A 24167-nucleotide genomic window follows, 5' to 3' on the forward strand; every position below is an offset into this window, starting at 1 on the left:
TTAACATTTATAACATAATATTAACTTATTTAAATTCTTAAAAAACATTTTACTTTTATATGACTCCCTGAAGTGGCAACTCCCTACCAGGGCTACCGTTTCAGCTGTCACCACCTGGCATAGTGTTGCCAGGGTACCATCTATAGTGTGGCCAGATCGCAGATCGACGGCAGTGCATTTTCAACAAAAATAAGGTAAAATATAACAAATATGGCCAACAATTGTTAAACAATTAGATGAAATGCGGGACCAATAAGCTGTTTTAATTAGTGTAAAACCGACAAATAGCCTGCGTGGGCGTTGAACTTACAGTGGGCGAAAATTGATTAATTGCGGCGCATGCCGAGAAGGGAAAAAAGGGAGGATGTGTTTTCAATAAACGAGAGTGAAAACCGCGACGAACAAGTGACTGCAGAAATCAAGAACAAAGAACTCGATGGGAAATATGTGGCACAACGCCTAAATTTTGGCTTTTCCTCCTCATTTTCCAGTTGAAAAGTACGCGTTGCAGCAGCAGCAGCAACAACAACAACAAAAGCAGCGGTAGCCAAAAAGTGCAACTAACGGGAGTTGCTCTACGCAGATAATACAGATAGTATCGGAAGAAATCGGATCGGGAAATAATCCAGCATGGCGGATCCAGAGCGTCAGAGCCTGATCAACAAGGACGAGGGCAATGGCTACAACTCCGTGGACGCCGTGGACGAGGGAGGCGACAATCCGGGGAGCAGCTCATCGGTGGCCACCAACGAGGACGGTGCGTATCGTGACGATAAAGCCGGGCATTCAACCCGCATCCAATCGGTTCAGCTAGCCGGGCGGTTGGGTTTTTTGGAAGCCCAACAAGTGTGCGGGTGCTCTACTTATCCGCAGCCGTGATTCGAAGTTGTCTGCACGTCTCATTTGGCATTTTCACACTTCCCATCTTCCCAACTGAGTCATAATGAGGAATCACAGAAAGAAAAACTGATATGATATCTGAAAACATACGAATTTGAATTTGAAGCTTTACGTTCTATTTTAGAGCAGTTACTTGGGGCAATCTAAGAAAGAAAAAGTGATATGATCATATCTTAATGGTGTAGTCCAAAGTATATCTTAACTTATTAAATCGTATCAGTTTCCCAGTTACATACAATTGTCAAATCAATATTTTCTTGAATTTTAAGTTGATCCTTAAAATATTCAACAATTATTTATTGCGGAGAAAAAATGAATAATGCATTTGAACACGTATGTTTGCCACAACCGCCTATTAGGTCATCTTTTTAAACAGAACTTCAATTTCCAGACAGAACATAGTGATAAGAAATAATGATCGATTTTATGATTTTACGCATAATTTTGCATAGAGACTATGCAATAATTTAAAACATTTGAGCCCTTAATTTGTTTATTCCATCTTACTTGAAAAGATGGGAAACTCAACACCATTTAACATTAATCACAAGTCAAACTTGTGTTTTGAGTTACTTTTTTCACAGTTTACGCGTTTCTAGCAACCCGATATGCCGGTGTCGGCCAAGTTTTCGCACTGCCTTTGTTATTGTTTATGCTAGGACGCCTTAATCAGGAAAAAAAAAGCGTTCCCCACAGCTGTTTAATCAGCATCGATTTGGCGGTGGTGATAAAGTGGTGGTAAAGTGGGGGGGTTGCCGAGTCCATGAGTCATCATGTGATTCGCTGCCTTATCGCAGCGCAGGGCGAAATTGAAGGCACTGAGGGCATGCCATGAGCAGCGCCTCCATTGTTTGCCAAGGAACCTGATCTTCAGTTCAGAAAAAGCTCAGCCATATCGTTATAATACCCTTTAAGAGTTCAGTTACAGAGGGTGTTCAAGGTTTACGACCGCCAGATGATACCATAAAATCGTAAATTACATCCTTATATCGATTCGAAAAGCCACTTTCTGTAGTCTTTAAAAAGTCCCATCATTTTTATGTCCCGCAAAGTAGCCAACTACTTACAAATTTCATGGTCTAGACGTTAAGTATGATTTAACTTATGTTTAGAAAATATGACTCAAATGTAAAAAGACAAAGATCATAATATCCGAATAGTCAAGAATTTAAAAATCAGTTATGCATACAAAGTAGAGCATAAATATTAAAATTCAATAAAAAAAAACAGCAACCGACTCAACAGCAAACGTTTTAGTAACAACCTTCTTGATAACTAATTTAAGGTTGCAAAATGATCCACGAAATCTATACAATCTTCTCATAAAGAGTACGCAAACGGCGCCTTTCTTTGTCTATCCCTCCTGCCTTGTTTATATTTATATTCTTCTTGCACAAAGTTCGAACTTGTTTTGATCGAGAGCCGACTACCACAACTGCGGTCTAGCTGCACTAGTTTAATGCCAAGACAGGGACGCTGCATTCATAGAGCCAAAACATTGACCCATTTGGCTTTATCGCAGCTTCTCCGACCCACACACTATCACAAAATGCAGTTCTTACACTCTCCTAAGTGCAATCTTTACGAGATGAGCAGTGTGGTTGAGAGAACTCTGCTGGACAGATGTATTTATTTTACACTAAAGGTCTAGGCACTGCAGGGCGAGGGTTAAACTCTTCATTATATTGATAGTTCTATTTGTACACTGCATTTTAGGCAATGGAGCACCGACAGCGGTGCCGTGCATTGGACCCGATGAGCTGCCGCCGCCGTATCAGCAGAGCACCAACACCGGAGGCGTGCCCATGGTCACCTGTCGGGTATGTCAGCACATGATTGACATCACCACGAAGCGGGAGCAGCACGTGGTCAAGTGCACCCACTGCAATGAGGCTACTGTGAGTTGTACTTTACTATACTCTTGAATAAAGCCTGGAAAATACTAACGTTTTGCATATTCACAGCCCATAAGGAACGCTCCGCCGGGCAAGAAGTACGTTCGCTGCCCATGCAATTGTTTGCTAATCTGCAAGAGCTCCTCGCAGCGCATCGCTTGTCCCAGGCCCAATTGCAAGAGGATCATCAACCTGGCCCCGAGTCCCGTCACCCCGCCTGTGCCCACCATGCCGGGCATGTGCCGCGTCACATGTGGCCACTGTTCGGACACGTTTTTGGTGAGCTTCCACTCAGATTTAGCCCCTTGAGGAATCTTCCAAAGCTTGCTCTTGCAGTTCAACACGTATCACAACGCCTTGGCCCGCTGTCCACACTGCAGAAAGGTCTCGTCGGTGGGCTCGCGCTTCGCCAATAGCCGCGGCGTGATGTTCGCCATTGTGGCGCTGGTGTTCCTCATCGCAGGCATTGGCGTAACCATAGGCACATTTTCGTATGCTTCGGTAAGTCATTTATTAGGAAATTGAAAAAGGGGCACCCAATAAACATTTGCCCTTTTCAAAGCGGCAAATTGGTTTGGCTTACGCCTTACTTATGAAGTATTTACTAACTCTGTTTCTTTGTAGAATCACGGTGGCATGTATATCCTCTATGTGGCGCTGTTCGTGATTGCGGGGTGCATGCTGGCCCGCTCCGCCTACTATTTCCGCCTTAAAGTGAGCGCCATCGATGGGCCAATGTAAAGCTAAAGCACGGGGCCAGCTGCAAAGGAAGTGCATTGTTTTATTTTTATATATATATTATTCATATATATCATTCCTTTTGATATTAAATTTAACTAAACACAAGCAGCCAATTTGCAGACCGAACATGTGAACATTTCTCCAGCAGTCCAGCTAAAAAATTCTTAATTTCGTGCAAAACTAATAGCAAACCTAGCTAAATTATCGAAAGGAGGTACCCGTTTAAACTTTAAAGTGATTTTGAAAAGCATAATTAGGATGTTAAGGCCGTAACTAACTAAACAAACAAGCACTATACTGAAAGCAAATATTTCGAGAGTCGCAGAAGCAGCTACCATTAAAGTGCTAAAAGAGAAACACAGAACTGTAGGCAGTCATTAGTAATTAGACCAGCGACCGATCAAGCCACTCATTGAATCTTCAGGCTCCATTTTAGAGATTGTACAGCTTTGTTGTTTAAGTGTCCGATTTGTTATCCGTTTGTGCCTGTCCTGCAACTATTTCGGTATTTATTCATTACGTATTCGTTGATACGCTTTGATTTTGTGTTGCATAGATTTTATCCGATGCACTCTTCTCAGTTCCCGCCAAAGCAGAAGAAAGCGTTTTGTTTTTTGGCGTTAGAAATCATCTAAGGGGTATGCTAATAGTGCTAACGAAGGTACATACATACGCGCATATATACCATACATACATAATTATAATGAAAATAAACAAAGCAACACTTCTTGAAAAACAGAGAACAAGCAACGCTCATGCAGAAACAACAATTTAGACAGCAACTGCTAAACTGCGAAATTAAATATACATATATATATATATATATATATGATTAAAAGGAACGGTTTACTTTTGAAATATATATATACAACATTTATATTTAGTACATTATAAATTAGCATACATACACTGTAAATAAAAAGAAATAAAACCACAAGCACAACGGACTTTTGCGACGACAGCATGGCGAAGCTATAGAAAACGGGGAATGCTTTGAACTTGAAATCGGGCATAACTCATTGTGATATTCAGCATTTATTTCTCCGCCTGCGAAAATGTCTTTTTTGGCTCCTTGTTTCACCCCGGGCTCAATAGTGCGATGTACAACTTGCTTTGGCGAGAATATTTCGGGAGAGGTACATTTTAATATTTATTTATTTACCTAAAAATTATTATTATTATTATAATTTATAATAATTGCAAACCCCCAGGTGGTGGCCTTTGATCTGGGCGTTAAAATGCTGATGATGAAGTGTCCATGGAGCAAAGGCGGTGGTGACCAGAAGACCACCTACAAAACCACTATTGTGAATCTCTCCATGTGCGTGGACATTGAGATAGTCATGGAAATGCTGCCCCCAGAGGATGTTCAACTGCCAGAACCGATCAATATCCAGATGGTATTGTTTTTCTAGATTCATTTCTTCAAGTTCTTCAGTTCTTCCATTGTCCATTGTAGCTCCAAGAGCGATTGCAACGGACAACCGAACGACGTTGCATTTGCAGCGGTTGGTTTCACGGAAAACCACTATTTAGGGTGATGGCCATGCATTTCGGAGATGCCAATGTCAGGTGGCAAAACCAAGGCCGCAACATGGCCATCAATATACTGCATCGGGTGACCATTGAAGCCCCGTATGCAGTGCAAAATATCAGAAACCAGGGGTGTGACCCAAAATTACTGGAGAACGTCCAGCGCATCGTCGCCAACTTCTACAATGAACAATAAGAAAACGACGTCTGTGCCCATGGCAACAGTCGTCTTGATAATGGCCTTCCCATTCTCTGAGCGCTTTGTTTATCAACAAAACAATTCGAAATACATATAGACTCAACAACCACATAGAATACTTTGCTTTATCTGCCAAAAAACTCAATTCTAATTTGAACACAATAGATTTTATGAAGTGCTGACTAAAAATTAACCATGGCCGATGACGAAGATAAACCAAAGAAGCACACTCTGGACAGCCTCTTCCTGGTGTACGCCAATTTTCAGGTATTACGAATCGGTCTATTGAGAGTATTATCCATCAGTCAATTTATTCGGCATCAGGTGATACCAACGGATATTGAGAACGAGGTTTTTGACAGCATTCTCCTCTCACAACTGGATGCCTGGCTGGAGCAGGCCAAACTCATGCCAAATCCTATTACACGAACCCAGACGGGTCTTATCTATATGCGATATAAGTAAGTTATATTGATGGAAAGATATACCCACATATGTATGTAATCTAAATATAAAAACAATACATTTTCAGTATATTGAAAATAAGTGTTGTTTTGTACTTAAACCCATATTTTCGAAATCATTTTTCTACCTATTCCTTATTTCATTCCTAGGAAATGGCGCCTGGAATATGAAGACTTTTTAGAGGTTCTAAACAGCTTGGCCATCGACAATGACATACCCATAGATGAAATGAAACAGCTAATGATCGATGCTGGAGTCCCAAGCGGAGCCGATATGGTCATAGTCGTCAAATAGATGTACTCGTGCATTACTGCTGTTTATTTATTTACATAAAAAAGAAGGCATACAACAAATAATTTTCGATAGTAACAATTACATAAAGATACATCATTTTGATTAGTAAAATTGTTCACAAAAAAATCGTCCAACAAAAAGCCTCTTATCCCAATTAATTGAATTTGAGTTAGTTAAACATTTAGAAAATACTTATTTTGAAGTAAAGGGTGCTAGGGATGTTGAGATTACTGATAAAGAACTAAAAACAAATTAGAGGGGAAGTTCATGTTTAAATGTTATTCAATAAATTTACTAATATTTGCATATCCCGATTACGCTAATAAATATTCGATGAGTTATTGGTTCTGTTCGCTTTGCTTTCGTTCCCTGATAACAATAACAACGTTTGTGTTGGCAACAGAGTCTGATTGGATATAGTTATAGCACCTGGTCAAATATGTAATGGGCGGTTCACATATACCCATGTTACAAAAATACATGCTTATTCATTCCGTAATATCTAATATTGTTGATGCGTATGTGATGGCTGTTGTAAGGTAGTAATGCACTTTTCAGTTTGTACTAGCAAATTTCCGGCTCTTGTCGAGGTGATGCTCGCTCTTAGTCATCCCTCCAGCTGCTCTCTATATGGTATAAAATCTACAGAGTGGATTGTATAAATTGTGTATGCGGGTTATATATGTATCGTTTATCGCGGATTGCGACCTCGTGCCATTGCAAGGCCAGTCCAATTTTGCCACATGATGCTTTTCTTTCCGGATTTGGTTATCCGATAAGATTCTCTTGTTGGCTAAGTGAGTGTATCTCTCCCGATCTCCGGGCTGTATCGTCATGGATCTGTGTGTGGCTTTGCGGCCATAGCAGGCATGAATAATGCACAATAAGCTTAAGTAAATGTGGCACTTAGGATTAGATTAGTATCAATTGCAAGTAGTTTAAGAGTAAATGGTTCGTTCCAGCCAATCGTCCAGGTTGAAGAAGGCCGTGTCCGAGTTGTCCGTGTCCCGTTCGCGGAACATCTCGATGAATGTCCGCACCTTGATGGCACACATCAGGAAGTCGTCGAATGGTATCTGCCCCTCCCGCGATCCATAGCGGTGGGCCAGGGCGTTCAGCAGCCGGTTGTTCAGATGGTAGCCAGCCGAATTGAGCGCTCCGCGCAGATGGAAACCATCGATGCTGCCAGTGCGACGGGTGTCGTATAGTTTAAATACCGCCCGCCACTTGGCAATATCGGTAAGCAGGGCCTCGAACTCCTCGAAGCCCAGACGGCCGGAGCGATCCTTGTCCAGCATGGCTACCATCGAACGCACGGCGTCCTTGGAGAAGCCATCCGTGCCCACCATCACATCGCGCATCGAGTGGTCCAGGATGCGTTTCAGCTCCTGCCAGTCGACCTCCTCATCGCTGCCAGCCACGCTATCGAACAAGCGACGCAGGGCAATGCGCTGTGGATCGTCCTCCTCCTTCGGAGTTGGTGGCGGCAGGGCCGGGGCAATGCGATCATCCGTCTCGCCGAAGCCCACCTCGTCGTCGTTCTCCTCCATGTTGTTCATGGTCTCGGAGAAGACACGAATGATGAACTCACCCTCCTCGTTGGGATCGAAGGTAGAAGGAACGATCAGGTAGTGACCGGGTGGCAACTTGAACCTGGCGCACACCTCGCGCGTGTTGATGAAGTGCGGTGATCGGGCCACCGATGCCCGGTATTTAAAGAAGTTCAGCCCCTGGGGCTTAACCTGCATGTCCCGATCCGTCAGGTGATATATAGCAAATCCGATGGTCAGGCAATCGATGCCCACGTTGCGCTTGCTGCGCCGGTTCTTCTGCATCAGGGCCACAATAGCCGTGCACTTGCCATCATCATCCTCGTCGTCGGGATCCTCCAGCGAGATAATATACTGCGGATTGTGCCAGAAGGTCTCCAGGAAGTTTCTGCAACCTCCGGCCGTTACGCCCGAAGTCCATTCACCCTCGAACATGGACATCTCCCACTTGCGACGAGAGCTCTGCTGCTGATCCTCCGTTAGAGAGTCGGGCGACAAGTTACAGATCTCCACGCGATCGAAGTGGTTGAGGAAGTCCTGGAAGGACATCCAGAACTCGCCGTCTCGGTCGAAGTTCAGTCCAATCTCCTCCTTCGTGTGCTCCGGTATAAAGCGCCACTCGGGCGAGCTATCGCTCCACGGACCACTCCACTCGGCGTCGTTGCCCCACGGATTACGCATCCGGATCATGGGCAGCTTGCCCTGGCGATTCGGCGTCGAGATGTCCATGAGGCACACCTTGGTAATGGAGTAGGCATGACCGCGGATCAGACCCTGAGGCGTCTCGGCCTCCAGAACATGCGGATCGGGCTCCAGGGAGCAGCCCATCATCGAGCCGCGGTCGGCGGCCTTCATCATGATGCTGAATAGATTTGGAGGAGCCTCTTTGATGTCGTACCACTCGGTGACGCCGCCGGTGAAGTCCTCCATCGCCTCGCACGTGGTGCCGCCTGATGATGAAGAGAGTGGTTAGATAAAATAACTTGTACTTTATAATATGGTTTCCTAATTGGAATTGAAAATATTTATCATTAAACGCAAAAGAAAACACGATATTAAAAAAATTCCAACATTAGCATACATATTATTAAAGAACCTATGATAAGCATGGAGTATTTTTAGAAAGGAATTTAAAACAAGTCTTGGTATACCACAATACATTTTTTAGAACTATTGATAAGGGTTCTCTGTATCGTCTGTTCTTACCCTTGAGAGCTTCATAAGAACCATGCAGCTTGGCGTAGGCCTTCTCCAGCAGGGCGCTCCAGAACTCGTTCTTCTCCGTTGAGTGCATGTAGATCAGCTCGCCATTGTAGGTGGGTAGCCTGTCATCGATGACCACCTCCACCCACTTGCCATACTGCCAGAACTTGAAGTGAAAGATGCCGGCGTAGTTCTCCTGGAAGTCCTGATCCGGCGGGACCACCCGGAAGAAGAGCTTGGAGTCCTGCGTGAGATTGGCGGCTGCAGCTAGGAGCCAGCAATCGCCCAGCTCTCCCTGCTGAACATCGAATCGCGAGTAGCCCTCCACGAAGAACTGTGGATCGTCGACGATGTCGCCAGGACGCAGCCACTCGTAGTAGCGATCGGGTCTCCGGGAGTACATCAGCGAGGCATTGGTGGCCGGAAAGTCGGGATCCTCGAACATGGTTCCATTGGCCACGCAGCTCGAGCGAAGCGTCTCAAAATCTCCCTTGCTTACGCTATTTTGCCGGCCACTGGTGGCCTTGCGGCCCATCCAGAACATGTTTTGGTTTTCCGGCACCTTGACGCTGGTGAAGCTCAGCTCGGCAATGCCCACCGAAGGCTCCTCCTCCTGGGTTGGGGCACTGGCCGGTGGTGGAGCCGTGGGATATGGCAGAGCCGGGAATCCTCCGCCGTGCTGCGGAGCCGGACTTGTTGGCATCGGAGCGTACGGCATTGGCATGCCGGGCAAACTGGGCATGGCGGATGGATATGGTGCCAGTGGAGCAGCAGGATAGGGAAGATTGGGCTGTGGCATTCCAGTTGGGTAGGGCATTCCGGATGGGTAGGGGGCCAGCGAGGCAGTGGGGTACGGCAGCGACGACGACGATGCGTTGGCGGATGGCAGACTGGGATAGAGACCACCACCACCACCAGCACCCGGGTATGGCGTGGCACTCGGATAGGGTGCTGGTGCTGATGGCGCTCCTGGCATGGGCATTCCCATGCCCATGCCCATTCCGGGTCCCTGGTACGAGGCATTCTGGGCGTGACTCGTCTGCTTCACCACATATGGCATTCCGCCCACGGACTCGGATGATGGATAGGGCAGCGAGGGGTAGAGACCCGCTTTGGGTTTTGGTGCTCCGGCGCCTCCTCCTCCTTCGCTTCCGCCGCTGACTTCATTCTTGCTGTAGCCCAAGGCCGCCAAATTAACAAGGCCAATGCCACTGGCATGATAATTCTTGGGGTAATTATCAATGCCGTACATTTTCACTGGGTTTTTATTGTAATATTCCCCTTCCACGCACGGGATTTTCCTAAATCTACGGGCTGATGGCGTTCTAAATCGGCTAAAACTAGGAAACTATCTGTAACCAGATGTTGATTAACTCGCTGCCGTGAAAAAACTGCTGACTCGTCGGGAATTGTACGCTTTAAATGGGAGATGTATCCAAAATTAACTTTCTCAGTAAATGATTCATAATCTTTAACCCTTGTGGAAACAATTTTTTTTTTCTTTGAATATGGAATATAATGTTTAAAAGAGTTAACACTCAATTACACAATATATTTTTTAAACAAATTTGTTTACGTATTCATACCCATTTAATTATATGACCTTAATATGCAGTTAAATTCTTGACAGAGTAAAACCTATTATAAGCAATTTATTTCTGCCTAAAAACTGCTAAGGGTATAACTATTTTTATTAATTGATTTCTTAAATTTAAAAATGCTGAGGGATTTAAAGAAACTGCTTAAAACATAAGCCCTATTATTTTATGTGTAGGGCACATATTTTAACACCAGAGCACCACAGAGGGGTTAAGCTACGCATGTAGGGCTGCATCATCATGCAGGGTTGCCAATATACCCAAATTATATTTGCTGTTTTGTAGCCCTGTCGGCATTCACAAGAGGAAGAAGAAGAAGTTAAACAGTGCTCTTGATTTTTGATAACAAACGCAAATTATTAGGGAAATTCTGGAGAAGAAGTGTGAACTGAGCGATGGAAACGCAACCTGAGGTGCCCGAGGTGCCGCTGCGTCCGTTTAAACTATAAGTATACCCCAGATCTTTCAGGAATGCCAAAATAACGATTTTTCTCTTTCCTCCAGCACGGCGCATCAGGTTGTGAGTCTCACGGGCATCAGTTTCGAGCGAAGGAGCATAATTGTAAGGGTATTTCAGATATGTTTTATGTTTTATGCTCACACATCCCACTTTTAGGGCGTGGTCGAGCTGACCATAGTGCCCAACAGCGAGAACCTGCGCCTCATCCGCCTGAATGCCAAACAGCTGCGGATCTACAGCGTCGTTCTGAATGATGTCTGCCAGGCGGAGTTCGTTTACTTCGATCCCTTCCAGGACATCTCGCACAAGGATCCCAAGAGCCGCGTACTGGAGGTCTTCTCCATGCACCATCTGACCGCCGCCCAGATCACTGATCCGGATGTGAACAATGGCGAACTTCTGATAGAGGTGCCGCCCGAGGGTTACTCCATGATCCAGGAGGGACAGGGCCTGCGCATCCGCATCGAGTTCTCGCTGGAGAATCCCAAGAGCGGGGTGCACTTTGTCATACCGCCCTCTTCAACGGACGAGGAGACCCAGATGAACTGCTCGCATATGTTCACCAACTGCTATGAGAATTCGACCCGATTGTGGTTTCCCTGCGTGGACAGCTTTGCGGATCCGTGCACCTGGCGGTTGGAGTTCACCGTGGACAAAAATCTGACTGCAGTCTCGTGTGGAGAACTCGTGGAAGTCATTATGACCCCAGACTTGCGGAAGAAGACCTTCCATTACACAGTGACCACTCCCGTATGTGCCCCAAACATTGCTCTCGCCGTGGGTCAGTTTGAGATCTATGTGGATCCCCATATGCACGAGGTGACCCACTTTTGTCTGCCCGGGATGCTGCCTCTGCTGAAGAACACGGTTCGCTACCTGCACGAGGCCTTTGAGTTCTTCGAGGAGACCCTATCCACCCGCTACCCATTCTCCTGCTACAAACAGGTGTTTGTAGATGAGTTGGACACGGACATAAGTGCCTATGCGACCATGAGCATCGCTTCGGTGAATCTATTGCACTCGATAGCAATCATCGATCAAACCTATGTTTCTAGAACCTTTATGTCGCGAGCTGTGGCGGAGCAATTCTTTGGCTGCTTCATCACATCACACCACTGGTCGGACACCTGGCTGGCCAAGGGCATCGCCGAGTACCTGTGCGGTCTGTATTCGAGGAAGTGTTTCGGCAACAACGAGTACCGCGCTTGGGTACAAGCCGAATTGGCGCGAGTGGTTCGCTACGAGGAGCAGTACGGCGGCATAATCCTCGACTGCAGTCAGCCGCCAGCACCACTGCCCGTTTCCGGTACGAATCCCTTGGCTGCTGCCAGCAAGCAACAGGAGATTGTCCACTATTTTCCCATCAAGAGTTTGCACACCGTGTCGCCCAAATATGTGGAGGCCATGCGCAGGAAGGCGCATTTGGTAATCCGGATGCTGGAGCATCGCATCGGCCAGGAGTTGCTCATTCAAGTGTTCAACAAGCAGCTGGCTTTGGCCACCAATGCGGCGTCGACGAAGATTGGAGCTGGACTATGGTCTCAGCTGCTCATCTCCACCAACATCTTCATTAAGGCGATCTTCACGGTCACGGGAAAGGATATGTCTGTGTTTATGGACCAGTGGGTGCGCACCGGAGGCCACGCCAAATTCTCGCTGACATCAGTGTTCAATCGCAAGAGGAACACCATCGAGCTAGAGATCCGCCAGGACTTTGTTAATCAGCTGGGAGTGAGGAAGTACAATGGCCCGTTGCTGGTGCAGCTGCAGGAATTGGATGGCACTTTCGGGCACACGCTGCAGATCGAGAACACCCTGGTGAAGGCGGATATTACCTGCCACTCGAAGAGCAGGCGTAACAAGAAGAAAAAGATTCCTTTGTGCACCGGCGAGGAGGTGGATATGGATTTATCAGCAATGGAGTGAGTTATAATAGAAATTCTTGGGGAAAAACAATCATTTTAATGTCTTATATTTTTAGCGACTCACCTGTGCTCTGGATCCGCCTCGATCCGGAGATGATTCTGCTGCGTGACCTGATAATCGAGCAGCCCGACTTCCAGTGGCAATATCAGCTCCGGCATGAGCGCGATGTCACTGCGCAGTTCCAGGCCATCCAGGCACTGCAGAAGTACCCCACAAATGCCACCAGGCAAGCCCTAACCGACACCATCGAGAGCGAGCGCTGTTTCTACCTAGTGCGCTGCGAGGCGGCCCACAGCCTGACCAAAGTGGCCAACCAGATGGTGGCCTCCTGGAGCGGCCCACCAGCCATGCTGAACCAGTTCAGGAAGTTTTTCGGCTCCTTCAGTGCTCCGCACATAATCAAGCTGAACAACTTTTCCAACTTCCAGCTGTATTTCCTGCAGAAGGCCATTCCCGTGGCCATGGCAGGTGAGCGGTTAACCAACCGCGAGAGTTGGCGAATACTTTATTGATTTCGGTTTTCTTTTGCAGGCCTGCGCACATCGCACGGCATTTGCCCACCGGAAGTGATGCGCTTCCTCTTCGATCTCTTCAAGTATAATGAGAACTCGCGCAACCATTACACGGATGCCTACTATCGCGCTGCATTAGTGGAGGCTCTGGGCGAAACTCTGACACCTGTGGTCTCCGTTGCCATCCATGGCACACAAATCACCACGGACAGTCTCTCCACCGATGCAAAGTAAGATTGCAATGCGGTAATGAAAAGCTTTTGTTAAGTTTGTTATTATGCCTTCCGCAGACTGGTGTTGGATGAAGTGACTCGCCTGCTTAACATGGAGAAGCACCTGCCCTCGTACAAGTATATGGTGTCCGTTTCCTGTCTGAAGGTCATCCGAAAGCTGCAAAAGTTCGGCCATCTGCCCTCGTTGCCGCACATTTACCGCAGTTATGCGGAGTATGGGATCTATCTGGATCTTCGCATTGCCGCCATGGAGTGTCTGGTGGACTTTGTGAAGGTGGATGGACGCAGCGAGGATCTGGAGCATTTGATCACGCTGCTGGAAACCGATCCCGATCCGGCTGCACGCCATGCGCTGGCCCAATTGCTGATCAATAACACGCCCTTCACCCGCGAATCTCGCAGCCGCCTGGACAAACCCAATCTCGTGGACCGTCTGTGGTTCAGCATCAACACGTTGGCCTACGACACCAAGCTGCGTTGCGATATCGTGGATCTGTACTACGCCCTGTACGGAAGCAAGCGTCCGAGTTGCTTGCAAGCCGGCGAAAACCAAAGCTTCTACAAGGATTTGATGAAGGATAATGGTGGCAGTGCAGGCAGTGTGACCGGCAGCTTCAAGAAGACCAGCGATTCGAAACCACCTCCGTCTCAGCTAATGGACAGCATGGACAATGAGCCACAGGAGCGGCACAAGCCGGCCATGGTTACAATCAAGAGGACGGCCACCGAAGCCTTCGAGGTGGGCGATGAGATCATCAAGCTGGAGCGCAGCGAGGAGATCACCGTCCTCGACGAACCACTCAATGTTCAGGCCTATGATAGTGAGACCAAGGTGAATATCCTGCCGGCCGATGACGAGGCACCGGAATCGCATCAGGCAACCAAGCGCCTTAAGACCGAAATATACGCCGAGGATGATAATTCATCCGTTATGCTGGACATTGGGGACTCCACAAGGTATGAGAGCAGCTACGAGGAGGGCAAGTTCAAGTCCGGCGATGGTCTGCTCAAGAAGAAAAAGAAGAAGGACAAGAAGAAGCACAAGCACAAGCACAAGCATAAGCACAACAAGGACAAGGATAAGGATAAGGATCGCGAGCGCAAGGATAAGGACAAGCGTGATCCGCAGATATCGCGCCTGCAGACCCGGGAGACAGCCACTCCGGACACGCTCAGCTCGGCGGACAGCAGCAACAGCAACAGTCTGCCGCCCCTGAACCTTAACTAAGTGAGGGTTCGATTGGGTAGAGCTTTGTGCAGTGCCAGGGGATAGATGGCAAAATAAAGGTAAAAATAGTTTTTATATACTGGTTTTTGTTAGTCTTCAGAGCTTGGTTTTGCAAACGTTTTACGAAAAACCCTTATACTCTAGTTTTATAAAAGCTTAACCTTTATATTGTTAGTTTTTCATATTTTTATTTGTCGATTTTTATAATTTAACATTAGGGAAGAGTGCTGAAACATCTTTTTACAATACTTACGAACTAGGCAAGGACATTTTAACTAAAACAGGACGTGGGTTCACTGCACCTTCGCCTTCACCTTCGCTGGCTCCGCCTCCATCTCCGCCTCCGGAGCCGCCGCCTTGGGCTCACTGCCCGCCACTGCGGTGTCCTGTTCGTCACGCGGCCGCCTCTTCTGCAGCGCATGGACATGGTGTGCCAGGGTGTGCGGATGCGATTGCCCCTCGATGGGCTGCAAGTACGTGATGCTGCCGCCGCCAATGCCCGTGGCCGTCTGCTGGTGCTGGTGCAGCTCGCCGGCGGACGGAGTGGACAGGATCTTCACGGACGGCTCCGAGGGAGCGCCCAGCGACCTGTGCTGCTGATGGGCGGCCAATTGGCGCGTGGCCAGGCGCATGATGTGGGCATAGTCTACGGGCGGATGATTGCGGTACTCCGGATGATCCTTCACGTACTGCTCATACGGCACGGGAACGGGCACGGGCACCGCCTTAACCGGATAGCCGGCGTCCACCAGGGCCTGGAACTCGGCCTGTGTGAGGGGCTTGCCGTTGGGGGGCGGCAGATTCAATTGCTTCACTTCATCCAGAGTCCGGAGCTTCTGAATCGGAGCAGTGGTGGGCGTGGCCCGGGATGGCGTGGCAATGCCAGTGCCCTGCGACACATAAATGCTGGACTGCGAGGGCGATGGCGAGGGGTACTCGGCGTGGAGCGGCAGAGCTGTGGGTGTTACGCCCAGATTCCTCTGGGCATGCTTTATGGGATCCGGCGGACTGGGATAGAAGTTGGACGGCGACGGCGGCGCCGGAGAAGGCGCTCCCTGACGATCGTAGTCGGCATAGAGCAGCGCCTTCGTGGGCGAGGCCAACTTGTAGTGCTTGGCACGGTGGTACTGCTTGGGAATGGGACTCGGCTTGGGTGCACCGGTGGGCGTGGCCTCCTGGTAGTAATACTGCGAGGGCTGCGGCTGATTGGCCTGCTGCGTGGGATAGACCACGGGTCCCAATCGCTTGGGTTCCGGCGTTGGGTAAATGGGCGTCGGTTGCTGGTAGTTGCTGAACTTGAAGAGGGACGGAATGAATGGCTGGTTATTGGCATCCAGCAGGGAGTTGGGTGTGCTGGCCAAGTAGGCCTTCGGTTGCCGCAGGGCAGGATGCGAGGTGGGTGGCGGCGGGTGCTGGGGAGCGGGCTGACGTACCGCCACCTGCTCGTTGCTGCTGTCCACGTACGACAACGATTGTCCCGGCTTGTTGGCCGCCAGCAATTTCTCAATCTCACTTTCCAGTGAGGATTTGGCCAGCGGATGATTGGGCAGGGTCTTGTAACTGATCTGCGGTTGGTAGTAGGCAATCTGTGGTGGCAGGCCGTGGATTAGTTGCTGGCCGGGATGAGGCACCTGCTTGTTTAGCTGCAAACGTTGCTGCTGCTGATGCTGCTGCTGCTGTTGCTCCTCATCCTCTTGAATTTGCTGAGTCTGTGGCAGGGGCAGGTATTTGAGACCCCCACGCGGATGGGAGTAAGTGGGAGTCACTAGCTCCTGTTCGGCCACATAACGATCGCGATAGCCACCCAATCCCAGGGAGGGATCCGCCTGTTGCAGCACCTTGTGTGTGGCAGCCGTACTGTGGATGGGCAGTGGCTTGGGTTGCTGCTGCTGAACATGCTGTTGATGATGTTGCTGCTGCTGCTGCTGCTGCTGTTGATGATGTTGCTGCTGCTGGCGCAGTTGCTCATGATAGGCCCTCGCCTGCAGCTCTTCCTCCAGGAGTTTCAGGAACTGCTCTTCGGGGATTACTTGGTAAGGCTTTAACAGAAATTGAAATAAATAGTTACATATCTCGATGGCTTAAGGGTAGATTCTTTTTCTGTTGGAATAAAAACCGATTTTCTTTTACAAAAACTTGAAGCTATATGTTTGGATAATAAGTGTACAAAATTATTTTTCTATACAGTCAAAATTTATTAAATTAGGGCGTCTTTAAAGCACCTGAGTAACACGTTCTAAGTTTTTTCTTTAAACTTTTATGTAGTTTTTCTCCTCTAACGTTAAGAAAAGAGTTGTGCTATTAATCTGATGTTTTTATGCAAAAATTTTTTGGAAGTGTATAGTTTTTCGTGTTACCTAACATTGACATTAAGCTTTTTTTGTTTATAAATTCATAGTAAAAACAAGACACAAATACAAATTTTTTTGAATTTGAATTTTTTTTTAAATAAATATTTTCTAATTGTCAACAGAATAAATGATTATAAGCAGAATTTTGTATGTCTTTTTTGTTGCGACATAAGCCCCTCTTTTTCATAAACAATTATTAAATTTTGCTTTATTTACGAGCGAATGAAGGGAAACCTGCCCTTAACTTAGATGACCCACCTGCTGATGTTGCTGCTGCTGCTGCTGGGGATTCAGCGACTGATGCTGTGGAGCGGGCAGTGGCAATGGCAGCTGGTAGGGACCCACTCCCTGATACTGACGTGGACGTGGCTGCTGCGGCTGCGGCTGAAGCTGTGGCTGTGGCTGAATGGACACCGCATATCGCTGCTCCGCCTCCTGCTCCTGTTCCTGCTCCTCCTCGGCCACCGGAGTGGATGTCTTCTTGGGCGCACTGGCCGCACCCTTGCCTTGACCGGCGGACACCAGGGCCTTGGGCTGATGATGTCGCATTATATCTTGCAGATACACGTAGTGCTGCACCTTCGAGATACGGATGGGAAAAAGTGAGAGGGGGCGAACGAGCAATTATGGTTTTGTTTTGTGTTTTTTTGTGGGAGGCGGTGGCGGTGGGTGTGTGTGTGTGTGAACTGCCAGCATTCAGCCGGCGGCGGCCAATGTCAGCAGCCGTTTAAAGTGGAGCCGCATAACCACCACCATCACCATTAGCAAAAAAAAAAAAAAGAGAAAAAAAAGGTAAGCAGAAACCACAGAGGCAACAACAACTGGTTGCAGGTGCTTCAAAACAGCAAACGCTGTGAGAATGGCGTGGCATCTAAAAAATGAGTTTATATAACACTTGTGGCAAACTTTGGCAACGCCAACACCAAACACAATAACAACAACTTCTACGGCTCTGCCATGTTGCAACACAAGCAACAAACATTGCACTGTGCAGCAAGGGTTCGCCGTAAAAGGAACCGATTGTGTGGGCTCCTTATAAAGAGATCAATTGAAAGACCGATACTTAAAATAGGGATTTTGAATCCCATTAAATAAATCAGTGGAATAAACTAGGGATCTACTCTTATCATACTTTTATTATAAGCAACTATAAGTAAGCTTTGAAAATAACAAGGAAAAGTAGTTTGTGTTTACCATAAAGTGTAAATTTTATAAGTCAGTTTTTACAATTTGCTTGAGAAAGCCACCTGTTCTAATAATTAAATTGCTGTCAAGAAATTTTATTTTGAGATTATAATATACACTTTCAACATTCAATGTATAGATTATATTAAGTTCACTTGCAAAAATAATAAAAGTATCTCATTCAAATCTTAATTCCTAAAATTATTTTGAAGGCCTAAAAAAATTATCCACAATATTTGGCCTAGACTTATCTTTTAAGTGTTATTATTATTTATTTTTTGCCAATTTTTTATTCATGGTTTTTGAATGATGTTTAAATTAGTATACAATGTTGTATAATATAACTTCTTTAAATATTGCACAAAACAACAAAATGTGGGCTAAGAAAAAACCGCTTAATTCTTTGGAAAACCTGCTGCATAGTGTGGCATCGGCGGTTCACATTATTATGGCAAATAAAGCCGCCGGCAAGTCAAGGCGCCATCAAGCGGCACAAAGCTGACAGACCAAAAGTGGGGTGATTATAACATTATGTCAACTTTCTTCCCACGACAGGCGGCATTGTTTTTCCACGGTGTTCCGATGTCTTGCATTATATCGCAAGACCAAGTGGAGGGAAGACCCCGAGGAAAAGATGAGGCCAGAAGCCAATGTTTAAAGGGAGGTGGAAATTGTGTTGTGTTGACGCGTATTAAGACAAACAATAATTTTGCAATTATGAATTTGTTGCTGTCGCCGTTGCTGTTGTGCTGTCATGTCGTGACTTAGTTTTGCCAATTGCATTTATAATAAAAATATGATTATTATTATATTTGCCGGCACTTTTAATTTCTATACATTTTGCAACATAAACATTGTCTTTGGCTAATTGCAATCGCCTTTGTCTGCGTCGATTGCAATTTGTTCCGAAAATAAACCGTGAAGGCACGGGCAGATATTGGTCAAGGTTTCTTGGCCTCGGCGAAAGGGAGAATTTGACAAAAATCTGTCTGGGATTGGGCCTTTTGGCTTTTGCCTTTGCTTTTGCTTATGCCTTTTATGACTGTGGACGGACGAGATGTTTACATCCGGCATTTTGCAAAGAATCGTGTGGCTGCCGCCGATGCCAAGTCACGATCCCAGTTCGTCCGATGTCCAATGTCCGATGTCTGATGGCCGCGGGCCACGTCAGAAAGTCAGACAACAGCCGCGATGTCGATGGAACGCCCCCCGATTGGCGCAAAACAAACACAGACACTGCAATCCCTCTTGGCACTGCTAATCCGTCAGTTGGCCAGTCGATCAATAGATCACCCACTCCCTGTGGAGCACCCAGGGACTCGGACTAGGGCTTGGGTTTGGGTTCGGGTTCGGGTTCGGGTTCGGAGGTTTAATGGCCTTAATGCCTTAGATGTTCTAAATCAATTAAATTAACTTGGCATTTATGGGCACAAAACAAATTAACACTTTTGTAAAGTATTTTTAAAATGACTTTCAACCTTAAAACATAATGCAAATTTCGAATTAGATATCTCGTTTCTTATTTATGATCCTTGTTTTATTCAGTAAAGCAGTTTTATTTTAAATGGTTGGCCAACTAAGTTCATCACTACTTTAATTAAAACTTTAATGATGAAAAGATTAAAACTTATTGAAATTTATGGCATAATTTAAATCTTTAACAAGATATCTTGTTTCTGAGTTATAATCCTTAATTTATTCAGTAAAGCAGTTATAGATATATTATAAGCCAAGTAACGTCAATACTTTAATTTATAATTTTAATTATCATAACAAAACAAACAAAAGATGTAAATTTTTTGTCTGTAAATTTTAAATTTAATTTTTGCTATTTCTGAATTCCATTTTTGTTTTAAAAAGTTAAAACTTCTTGAACAAACTGTTGGGTGGCTAAGCTTATCTTTAATACTTTATCCGTGAAACTATATTTTTGTTTAAAGAATTTATCGTTGCTTTAACATTATTTTGATAAAGTAAAAAATGTTTATATGATTTTCATTTCCACTAACCAACATAACAACATAACATGACTTTATTCAAATTAGTGATAACTCTGTTTTTGGGTTAGCTAAGAATAAGACAATATCTTTTCGCTATAAGGTGTATATATCCCACCCACTCACCTCCTGGCTCTGCTCCAGCAATTGGGCGGCGTGAGGTCGGGAGTTGGCCGCCGCAAAGTTCCTCAGCTGGGGCTCCTGGTGCGATTCATGTTGCTGGTGCTGGTGCGGGGCAATGGGGCGGATGATGAACTGATTCGGCTTGGAGCCATAGATGGTCTCCTGGCCGTCCTCGGGATCATCGCTCCCGGATGGGGACGCCTCCGAGCTGCGGTGGTTGGGGTACAGAGGCGTCTCCTTGGAGCTCACCTGTCGCTTGTCTTTGGTCGCCTCCGATTCCAGCGGCGTGGAGGCGGAGCTCTTGCTGTCTTCCGCCGCCGACTGCCGACTGTTGCTGCTCTTGGCCCCCGCATCCACGGCCTGGGCGCAGACGAGGCCTATGTGGGAGAATAGGTGTCGGTGTCAAATGTGTCGATATTTAAGTTTAGAGTTCGTGGGAAATAAACCTATTCTAATTCAACATAAAGGTTAATTTTGACAGAATTTATCTTTTTAGTATATATTTAATTGGTTGCTCACTTGTTTTAGGATGCAAAAATATTTTTTAAAAGTGTCTTGAATTTTATTTTACTTTTTAATAAAGTTTAACTTTACTCAGTTTTATGTGATTTGGTTAATGTGTTTTATTTTTATTTTATTTTTAGATTTAACATTAACTTCACCTTCTAATGTACCAAAAAAAAGCAAAAACTATACTTTTACATCAACTAAAAATTAAAAGAATAGTTAATGAAAATACAATAAAGTTTGCAAAGTTTATTTATGGTGAGAAAAATAAATTTATTAAAGTTGTTTCTCTATAAAATATTCAAAAAATATTATAGTTTTCTAAGCCCTTTTTTTTGGTTAAATGAAATTGTCTTTAAATTTTTAATTAAATAAGATATAACATTTTTGCTAAAAACTTTCTTTTCACAAATCATAGAAAAAAAGAAATTAAAAATGCCTCCTTGAAAAAGTAAGGATATGTGGTGCACAATTTGATATTTAACACTTGACATTGTTTTACACTTTTCTAAGGACCAAGTACCAACCAAACTTAAAAAAATACTACCATTTCCAGAGACTTTTCATGCCCATCTCGATGACTACTCACCCAGCAAGAGTGTCAGGACCAAGATTTGGATTCTCATTGTGTGGCGGCACTGCACCAGCAGACTAGTAATTGAATATCTGAATCTCTGTCTGGCCGTTCGTTACTTTCACAGTCACTTGGGTTTTTTTTGGTGTTTTCCCAGTCGTTTTCGTTTTCCTTGTCAGACGGTTGCGGTGGGGATTACGATGGCCGCATCTGCTGCATCTGCATCGAGCATTGCCGGCTGCAAACTGCGAACTGAACCAAAGAAGCACAGCACACGAAGTGATTATTACTGCAGTTATGCAACTGAAGATTCGACACAATCCAACATTGAAACCGAATTGCGAATTGTGAAACCGAAACTGTAACTAAAACTGAATCAAAGTCTGAGTGGCAATCTCAGCTTGAAATACGTATCCCGTAATCCTTTGATTGTTTTTGGCGCGAAATTCGTAACGCTTTAAATTGATTGAAAGATGGACTGATTGGTTTACCGTCTTCTGCTTTCCTGCTTTTTTTTTGCCAGGAGCTGAAGCTCCGTTTCGGTTTTTGGTTGGTTGTTGTTTTATTTCTTTGTTTGGGATCGGAATTAATAGATTGCGCGCGCTGCTGCACGTTCAGCCAACGAATCTTTGGCGTTGTGCGGCCAACACTTGTATTTATAAATCCCGTGGCCAAAACAGACGAGTCTCGACCGAGAGCCGAGTTTCGATCCCCGAGATCCGAGTTCCGAGCTCAAGCCGCCGCCGCCGACCTTTGCGGCTCGTCGTGCCAGCCAGGCACCAACACAAAGAGAAAGGTCTGTCTGCCGCCGCTTCTCCGCTTCGATTCTCCAAAGACAGCTTCAGCTCTACAGAGTGGAAAAAGAGATTAATTCAGACTTAACAACAAGGGGTCAAAATATCACTTCATTTTTTGTATACATTTAAAAAAAATGTGTTCTTAATTTACATTTACCTTGCAGCTCTAATGTAATTCTTTTTTCGAACTACTACATTCATAGGGGAAATATATTTATTTTTTTGAAATTTCCTGTTTCGTGTATTAGTACTTTACTTACCGATATATTCGCCTTAGAGCCTCGTTAAAGGTGAACAAATATTTTTCGTTTCAAAAGCTTTTAAGCCGATACCAACCTTGCAGACTGTTTTTCTTGTAATTTAAATTAGTTTTTGTTTAAGAATTTCTAGTTTTGAGTATATGTTAAATGTGTTCAAATTTACATCATTTTGTGGGCTTCTACTTTATATATTTTAAGACTTGAACAAGGTTTGAATAGAAAATATTAATTACAATATTTTAATGAATATTTCCAAGCTCTCCTTTTGTTCAAGGCTTTTTAAGTTTCACAAAATTAATATTTAATGTATATTTTCGGAAAATGAACCCACTATATTCTTTTTTTTTAGTCCTCGAGTCTATAAAACTATTATTAGTAGAGGTTTTTAAATTTGTACCGATTTTACAAGGTACAATAAAGAATTCATAACATTGAAAGTTAAGTGTGGCTTAAAACTAGATAAAAGTTCTTTATAAAGATTATAAAAGCGTAATGTTTAAAATGTTAGTAAATTTTTTGACGTCTTTTTTTTTTTGTCAATTTTTTAAGATTGAACAAAATAATAAGTAATGTTCAGAAACTGAATTTAAATAAAAACTCCCTCCAAGAAAAAACTCACTTTTTTCTCCGTGAAGCTACGCTTCCAGGGGGCCAATTGAACGTTGACGGCCCAGTCGGTGGCTAACCGCTAGTTAAGCTAAGGCTAATGGTACGGCCCGGGCATTTGCCTGCCGCCTGGAAGCGCTCCGAAAATGCTAACGTGACACTAAGTTGCCCGTCCGCCCTCACCCACGGAAAACCAAACCTAGAGTTGGATTAGGGAGAGGGATAGCTGGAACTGGCTGCCGGCCATGGCTATTTGGGCTGGTCGAGGCTAAAGGGCACTTTTGTTTTGGTTTTGGTTTTTGTCTCTCTGGCTACGACTGTAGAAACCTTTCTGTGGCTGTGCAAATTGGGCGCATTACTTTTAACAAGCGTTTTCGATACGGATGCGGGGCCTCCATTTGCGTTTCCATTTTCATTTGCATTAGCAATGCATATTTAATATGCCCAAGCCCAGTACGAGTACGCGCACCAGCCAATCGAGAAACTCCACCCCTGCCAGCAAGTTCGCTGCTTAAGTCTTTCGTTTGACATTTGCAATTGCCTGGGCACAGTGGGTCAAATGTTTGTGGTTCGGCGCTAAAATGCCGGAGGCCCTTAATAGAATTATGCAGGCAACCATTTGGGCAGTAATTTTAATCCTTTTTTCCAATTTGAATTATAAGTAATAAATTTAGCAAACTTATCTAAAGGGTTTAACTTAATAGTTCGATAATAGCACTTAATTGCATTATTTTATTTAATTTGTTTACTTCCTTTCATAACACATACTTAGTACCGTCATTAAGTATAACGTACCTTAGTTTGGCTTTAGAAGTAGACAGTAATTGTTGATTTCCTGATGCTTTCTTTAGCTTTTCTGAAGAGTAAACTATCTTTAGAGTTCATAACTTGACTAAATACCTCTGAAAGTTTTTTGTTTTTTTTCTGCCCTAATTTATATTCTGCTATGAAATACATTTTTTTTGCGCCTATTAATAATGAGTTAACATTGTGTTTTTTGAACTAAAATTCAGCTTGTATTTAAAGATAA

At 45.0% G+C, this 24167-nt stretch overlaps 6 protein-coding genes across 9 annotated transcripts; 4 read left to right on the plus strand and 2 right to left on the minus strand.

Moving 5' to 3' along the window:
• The first annotated feature begins 92 nt into the window (after positions 1 to 92).
• Positions 93 to 4473, plus strand: LOC128258806 (type 1 phosphatidylinositol 4,5-bisphosphate 4-phosphatase). Of its 3 annotated transcripts, XM_052990703.1 has the most exons (6): positions 93 to 194; positions 492 to 757; positions 2617 to 2798; positions 2865 to 3074; positions 3132 to 3296; positions 3420 to 4473. In XM_052990703.1, the coding sequence occupies exons 2-6, from the start codon at positions 631 to 633 to the stop codon at positions 3534 to 3536; spliced, it is 801 nt and encodes a 266-aa protein (XP_052846663.1). In that variant the 5' UTR covers positions 93 to 194; positions 492 to 630; the 3' UTR covers positions 3537 to 4473. The 3 variants fall into 3 exon arrangements, with proteins under 3 accessions (XP_052846663.1, XP_052846662.1, XP_052846664.1); XM_052990702.1 differs by lacking the exon at positions 93 to 194 and having other exon boundaries at positions 290 to 757; XM_052990704.1 differs by lacking the exons at positions 93 to 194; positions 492 to 757 and adding an exon at positions 2389 to 2545.
• Positions 4474 to 4535: 62 nt separating this feature from the next.
• On the plus strand, positions 4536 to 5377 carry LOC128258811 (protein Hezron). The gene is made up of 3 exons (XM_052990712.1): positions 4536 to 4672; positions 4748 to 4936; positions 4996 to 5377. The coding sequence occupies exons 1-3, from the start codon at positions 4592 to 4594 to the stop codon at positions 5263 to 5265; spliced, it is 540 nt and encodes a 179-aa protein (XP_052846672.1). The 5' UTR covers positions 4536 to 4591; the 3' UTR covers positions 5266 to 5377.
• Positions 5378 to 5401: 24 nt separating this feature from the next.
• LOC128258818 (uncharacterized) lies at positions 5402 to 6032 on the plus strand. Its single transcript, XM_052990720.1, has 3 exons — positions 5402 to 5535; positions 5593 to 5729; positions 5883 to 6032. The coding sequence occupies exons 1-3, from the start codon at positions 5464 to 5466 to the stop codon at positions 6025 to 6027; spliced, it is 354 nt and encodes a 117-aa protein (XP_052846680.1). The 5' UTR covers positions 5402 to 5463; the 3' UTR covers positions 6028 to 6032.
• On the minus strand, positions 6025 to 10252 carry LOC128258793 (calpain-B). Its single transcript, XM_052990672.1, has 2 exons — positions 8784 to 10252; positions 6025 to 8527 (listed from the first exon to the last, which is right to left on the minus strand). The coding sequence occupies exons 1-2, from the start codon at positions 10030 to 10032 to the stop codon at positions 6966 to 6968; spliced, it is 2811 nt and encodes a 936-aa protein (XP_052846632.1). The 5' UTR covers positions 10033 to 10252; the 3' UTR covers positions 6025 to 6965.
• A 411-nt stretch (positions 10253 to 10663) lies between these two features.
• Positions 10664 to 14812, plus strand: LOC128258790 (transcription initiation factor TFIID subunit 2). Its single transcript, XM_052990668.1, has 6 exons — positions 10664 to 10823; positions 10886 to 10940; positions 10995 to 12760; positions 12820 to 13232; positions 13296 to 13506; positions 13567 to 14812. The coding sequence occupies exons 1-6, from the start codon at positions 10774 to 10776 to the stop codon at positions 14735 to 14737; spliced, it is 3666 nt and encodes a 1221-aa protein (XP_052846628.1). The 5' UTR covers positions 10664 to 10773; the 3' UTR covers positions 14738 to 14812.
• A 93-nt stretch (positions 14813 to 14905) lies between these two features.
• LOC128258796 (ataxin-2 homolog) lies at positions 14906 to 22116 on the minus strand. Of its 2 annotated transcripts, none has more exons than XM_052990677.1 (5): positions 21966 to 22116; positions 21490 to 21726; positions 20397 to 20770; positions 17347 to 17661; positions 14906 to 16776 (listed from the first exon to the last, which is right to left on the minus strand). In XM_052990677.1, exons 2-5 carry the CDS (start codon positions 21524 to 21526, stop codon positions 15031 to 15033), a joined length of 2472 nt encoding a protein of 823 aa, XP_052846637.1. In that variant the 5' UTR covers positions 21527 to 21726; positions 21966 to 22116; the 3' UTR covers positions 14906 to 15030. The 2 variants fall into 2 exon arrangements, with proteins under 2 accessions (XP_052846637.1, XP_052846636.1); XM_052990676.1 differs by having other exon boundaries at positions 17347 to 17667.
• Between the last annotated feature and the right edge of the window lie 2051 nt (positions 22117 to 24167).

The sequence above is a fragment of the Drosophila gunungcola genome (genome assembly GCF_025200985.1).
Source record: "Drosophila gunungcola strain Sukarami chromosome 3L unlocalized genomic scaffold, Dgunungcola_SK_2 000003F, whole genome shotgun sequence".
In the NCBI taxonomy this organism is placed as follows: Eukaryota; Metazoa; Arthropoda; class Insecta; order Diptera; family Drosophilidae; genus Drosophila; species Drosophila gunungcola.

Coding starts and splice junctions, on each gene's coding strand:
- LOC128258811 (XM_052990712.1), top strand. CDS start 4,592: ATGTCTTTTTTGGCTCCTTGTTTCACCCCGGGCTCAATAGTGCGATGT. Junction 4,673..4,747: donor GCGAGAATATTTCGGGAGAG/GTACATTTTAAT, acceptor GCAAACCCCCAG/GTGGTGGCCTTTGATCTGGG. Junction 4,937..4,995: donor AACCGATCAATATCCAGATG/GTATTGTTTTTC, acceptor TGTCCATTGTAG/CTCCAAGAGCGATTGCAACG.
- LOC128258818 (XM_052990720.1), top strand. CDS start 5,464: ATGGCCGATGACGAAGATAAACCAAAGAAGCACACTCTGGACAGCCTC. Junction 5,536..5,592: donor TGGTGTACGCCAATTTTCAG/GTATTACGAATC, acceptor ATTCGGCATCAG/GTGATACCAACGGATATTGA. Junction 5,730..5,882: donor CTTATCTATATGCGATATAA/GTAAGTTATATT, acceptor TTTCATTCCTAG/GAAATGGCGCCTGGAATATG.
- LOC128258793 (XM_052990672.1), bottom strand. CDS start 10,032: ATGTACGGCATTGATAATTACCCCAAGAATTATCATGCCAGTGGCATT. Junction 8,528..8,783: donor TTCTTATGAAGCTCTCAAGG/GTAAGAACAGAC, acceptor CTTCATCATCAG/GCGGCACCACGTGCGAGGCG.
- LOC128258790 (XM_052990668.1), top strand. CDS start 10,774: ATGGAAACGCAACCTGAGGTGCCCGAGGTGCCGCTGCGTCCGTTTAAA. Junction 10,824..10,885: donor CCGCTGCGTCCGTTTAAACT/ATAAGTATACCC, acceptor TTCCTCCAGCAC/GGCGCATCAGGTTGTGAGTC. Junction 12,761..12,819: donor ATGGATTTATCAGCAATGGA/GTGAGTTATAAT, acceptor TTATATTTTTAG/CGACTCACCTGTGCTCTGGA.
- LOC128258806 (XM_052990703.1), top strand. CDS start 631: ATGGCGGATCCAGAGCGTCAGAGCCTGATCAACAAGGACGAGGGCAAT. Junction 758..2,616: donor GGTGGCCACCAACGAGGACG/GTGCGTATCGTG, acceptor ACTGCATTTTAG/GCAATGGAGCACCGACAGCG. Junction 3,075..3,131: donor ACTGTTCGGACACGTTTTTG/GTGAGCTTCCAC, acceptor TTGCTCTTGCAG/TTCAACACGTATCACAACGC.
- LOC128258796 (XM_052990676.1), bottom strand. CDS start 21,526: ATGAGAATCCAAATCTTGGTCCTGACACTCTTGCTGG. Junction 20,771..21,489: donor GGTCCTGACACTCTTGCTGG/GTGAGTAGTCAT, acceptor TCTCCCACATAG/GCCTCGTCTGCGCCCAGGCC. Junction 17,668..20,396: donor TGCTGGAGCAGAGCCAGGAG/GTGAGTGGGTGG, acceptor CGTATCTCGAAG/GTGCAGCACTACGTGTATCT.